This window comes from Engraulis encrasicolus, chromosome 3 (assembly GCF_034702125.1).
Source record: "Engraulis encrasicolus isolate BLACKSEA-1 chromosome 3, IST_EnEncr_1.0, whole genome shotgun sequence".
NCBI lineage: Eukaryota > Metazoa > Chordata > Actinopteri > Clupeiformes > Engraulidae > Engraulis > Engraulis encrasicolus.
Genome location: NC_085859.1, coordinates 39,576,068 through 39,580,457, shown reverse-complemented (window position 1 = coordinate 39,580,457; position 4,390 = coordinate 39,576,068). Strand labels below are relative to the sequence as shown.

General features: G+C 43.0%; 1 protein-coding gene across 1 annotated transcript; it reads right to left on the bottom strand.

The window, feature by feature from the left end:
- Window positions 1-11: 11 nt before the first annotated feature.
- LOC134445406 (dual specificity protein phosphatase 2-like) lies at window positions 12-1,377 on the bottom strand. The gene is made up of 2 exons (XM_063194490.1): window positions 690-1,377; window positions 12-348 (listed from the first exon to the last, which is right to left on the bottom strand). The coding sequence occupies exons 1-2, from the start codon at window positions 1,081-1,083 to the stop codon at window positions 179-181; spliced, it is 564 nt and encodes a 187-aa protein (XP_063050560.1). The 5' UTR covers window positions 1,084-1,377; the 3' UTR covers window positions 12-178.
- Between the last annotated feature and the right edge of the window lie 3,013 nt (window positions 1,378-4,390).

Sequence of the window (4,390 nt, the reverse complement as noted above, 5' to 3'; positions counted from 1 at the left end):
TGGGTTTAAAATTGCTTCCTGAATTGTGGCACTTGGTTCCTCTCTAGTTAGTTACTGATATAGTATTACTAAGAGACGGAAGCATCAAATAGAAACTTCTTCCTTACAACTGTTCAGTTTCAGATTAACAAGTGATGTTGCATTTTTCCTTACATTACTGATGAAAATTACATCTGGTTTACTTTTCGTGGAACTGTAACTGAAGTATTGTGCTTACCTGGTCATACAGAGGAGTTCGTCTTCCTGAGATAATCTTCTCAGAGTCACCATATACGGAATGGTTAAGGGGAACAACCGGCGACTGAAAGCATAGCTCTGGGTACATGGCAAAGAACCCATCGAATCCCTCTGAAAAAAAGAAAACATATCGAAACAATTAATTTAAGTCAGGCACACAGCAAAAAAATATCTTAATAACTGCTGTACTTGAAACGAATGGCCCATACATAATTACATATGCTTAGGATGCGGTATCAGGCCAGATAAACGCATTGTGTGAATGGGATTGTGTTCAAATGTGGTGAATGAACCGCTGAAAGTAGTGTTTATTTTTTAATATATAAACAATATATCGTATTCATATTTTGCTCGCCATATTGTTTTGTTTTTTTATTGTGTTTCTCAACTTTAAGCACAATTTTTGGTGTGCGCGATGGCTATACATTTGTTGTTAGTGACAGTCCACATACCTTGCAAAAAGCAGATTTCTGTAGTGCATGGTTGAACCTCCGACTGGAGCGCGCTGAGCAGCAAACTCGCCAGGCTCTCACTCTTCAGCTCGGACACCGTCCTACTTCCCTCATCCAGCACCACGATTAGCGAGAACTCTCCGTTACGCAGGCGGCCCAGTAGCGACTTGTCAGGCACCAGCCATTCCAGGCTCACCGCGGAGCTTTTGGATCTCCGCCTGAGCATGGAGTTCCAGTTGACGTTGCGAGACTCGAGAATGTGAGTCCTTGAGAAGGCGAGGAAAGGTCGGCAGTCCAGCATCACACAACCGCCAGAGGCAAACAGCTCAGCAGGCGTCCCAAGGATGTGCACCAGCTCACTCGCAGATATTTCCAACACATCGCCATTGCCCATAGTGAAAAGTAGTTTGTTTTAGACTGTGAGTTTAGTGAAAATTACGTGTAATAGGCTACTGGAGTCTGAGGAGGTGCTTAAATAAGTTGTATTTAAAAAAATAAAATACTTGAATAAAGCTTGAATATAGCTTGAATAAAAGAGTGAAACTGTACCACACGTTTCAGGAAATCAAGTTCAGCGATATACTACTCAATAGTCGTTTGAAGTGCTTATACTATTTTTGAAATTCCATAATCAAGTTGCACAGTTTAGAGTACTCAAGCAGACGTCAGTTTTCTATTGTCCTGTAATGTCAACTGCTGTGATTCTACTAGAGAGGCGGGGTTCGAGCTATTTGTACTGAGAGAGCTGTGATACTGCCCCGCCTCATTTTTCCACATAAGGAACCTGCGTCATAGGCGGAACACCATGTATGGACAAAACACTTGCGCCGGCACACCTAATTTGGGGTTTGACGTGCACGTCCTTATTTTCCTATTGGCACGTGGAAGTGGGGGTTACCCCCGTTGTTTTTGGCAGGATGACGTTACAGGCACCCACAGGCAGAACCACAGGCAGCACAGATACACTCACATACACACATTCATACACAAAAAGCCTTCCCCCAAGTTATGACTGTCAGACAATATGAATGTAATTGTTAGCTTAGTTATAGATTTAAATTTTAATCTCCAGGTCACTCATAAACCTGTCATACGAGACCAGAAATATGGAACCATATGAGCTGGATGACAGGCGACTCCATCAATGGCAAGGACATATAAGATTACTCCTGTGTGGGCAGAAGCAGCAGAGAGGTGAGTGGTGATGGCTGACCAAGTAACCACACAACAGTCAGGCAGGCAGGCAACCCCCACAAGCTGCAGAGTGACATGTGGTCAGTCAAATGAATGAGGTGAGTAGGAAAACTGTCACGTGCACACACACACATACGCACGCACGCACAGACACACACACACACACACACACACACACACACACACACACACACACACACACACACACGCACACAGAGAGAGAGAGAGAGAGAGAGAGAGAGAGAGAGAGAGAGAGAGAGAGAGAGAGAGAGAGAGAGAGAGCAGTGAATGACCAACCCCTGACCACCTCATCACCATTCATTCACTTGTGCATGGCTGCAGGGTCTATGTTTTTTTCCACGGTCTTTGCCAGGGAGCATGCGCAGCAGAGTGCCAACTATTGATCCCTCAGCTGCAAGCCGGTGCATTCATTATTTCTCGGGGTGAAGTGCCTTATCTACTTCACCCTCTCATTGGTCACGCACCAATAAGTCTCTCTCCTGTCATCCACAGCCAGGGCAGAACTGAAACAAAAACAGAAACAGGCCCGGGCTTTTTTTGTGTGGCCCCATCTACGTAAATTGTGGCTCATTCTCGAAGAAAATAATACTTAATATTATTAATAATAATATTAATTAAAAAAAACCACAGCATCGACCCTTGAGAACTGTTGAGTCGGCCCACCGGGAAATGTCCTGTATGCCAGATTTCCAGCCCAGGCCTGTCCTGTCCACAGCCGTATCTAATGAATTTGACTGCCTCTGCCACTGATGATGGAGCCGAGCCCATTGAGTGGGATTGGTGCAGGAAGCAGTTAGCTCTCCTGTCCGGTCCTGTCCTGTCCTGTCCTGGCCCATGCACACATTGTCACTATCCAGCAGAATCCTTGCATCTCCGCTTTTCTTCTTTGTTTTACTCATTAATTAATAAATCACTATTTTCTAAATAGATAAGCATTCCAATATTAAAGATGGTTATTAAATAATTGAAATACATACTGTATATAGCCTACTCATGGAGAATGCCCAGTAGTACTGATTTATGTTTTATAATGAATAAAGAATGGATATAAAATAATAATAATAAAGGTATACTGAATGCCGCCGGACAGTCCCGATATGCACGTACGGGGAGTGATGGGACAGTGGCCTGTTTGTCCTGCCACACCACACCACGCCACACCGCACCACACACCAAAGATTCTTTTAATTCATAATAGACTGTCTCTGACCACTCCAAACACCACACCACACCACACCACACCACTCCAAACACCACACCACACCACACCACACCACTCCAAACACCACACCACACCACACCACTGCAACCACGGCCATGTAGGCCAGGGCTCTTCTGGAGCTTTCCCTAACTGCGGCATAACATTTGTGCAATGTTGAATTGAGGGTTTTTTTGTTAAGATTAAGATTTTTTTTTTTTTAAAGAGCTACTTTATGGCTATGAAAAGCACTTTATAAATAACATGGATTATCTGAAATATTGTTATTATTAGTGGAGAAACAAATTTGACAGAGAGAGAGACAGAGAGAGAGACAGAGAGGGAGTGATGGAAAGAGAGATTGAGGCCAGAGTTGAAATCCAGTGTGGAATGTTTGGGATTATGTTATGCATTAGCCAGCACTCTGAGCACTGGTAATCTTTCAACATAGATCACTAATCCTGGGTCGCATTCACAAACCACTGCTTCTTCCCTTTAGTCTATAGACTACCCTCTCTCTAGTCCTTTACTCTCTTTCTTTCTTTCTTTCTTTCTTTCTTTCTTTCTTGCTTTCTTTTTTTCTTTCTTTCTTTCTTTCTTTCTTTCTTTCTTTCTTTCTTTCTTTCTTTCTTTCTTTCTTTTTCTTTCTTTCTTTCTTTTCATTGTCTTTGCTCAATCCTCTCTAACATTATCATTTAACACCCCCCCCCCCATTTGTATATCTCTACAAGTTACATATTTTTCATCTTCTTATTTGTTTGTGTTTTTTTTTAATTATTACCTCCTGTTTTGTTTTGTTTTGTTTTCCTCCTCTCCTGTCCGGCTTCCTCACCTCATCTTGTAGTCTTATCTCGGTCTACTCTGACAGACATCCTGCGGTGTCAAACCTCTGGTGGCGCTTACTCATTTTGTTATTTTCAGTAGCCTTACCTCATGATAAACACCAACAGCACTGTATACTGTATTTTGTTCATTGAGGCACATCAACAATGTGAGTGAACAAGCACTTCCCCTGCTCAGCTCTCCCTGTAGACTGGTGACAAAGCTAGTCGGGTAAACAACCATGATGCAACTCATGCATCTTTAACATAGCCACCACCACAACAGAGGAGGCTTGAACCAGACACCAGAGTGCCACTCTGTGGAATGGGTTCGTTCGTGTGCATAACAGGTCATTAGGATGATGAGCACAGCAAATGCTCCAGTGTTAATTACCTCCACCAAGGAGGTAATGTTTTCTGTCGCGTTTGTCTGTTTGTCTGTTAGCAGGATAACTCAAAACCGAATC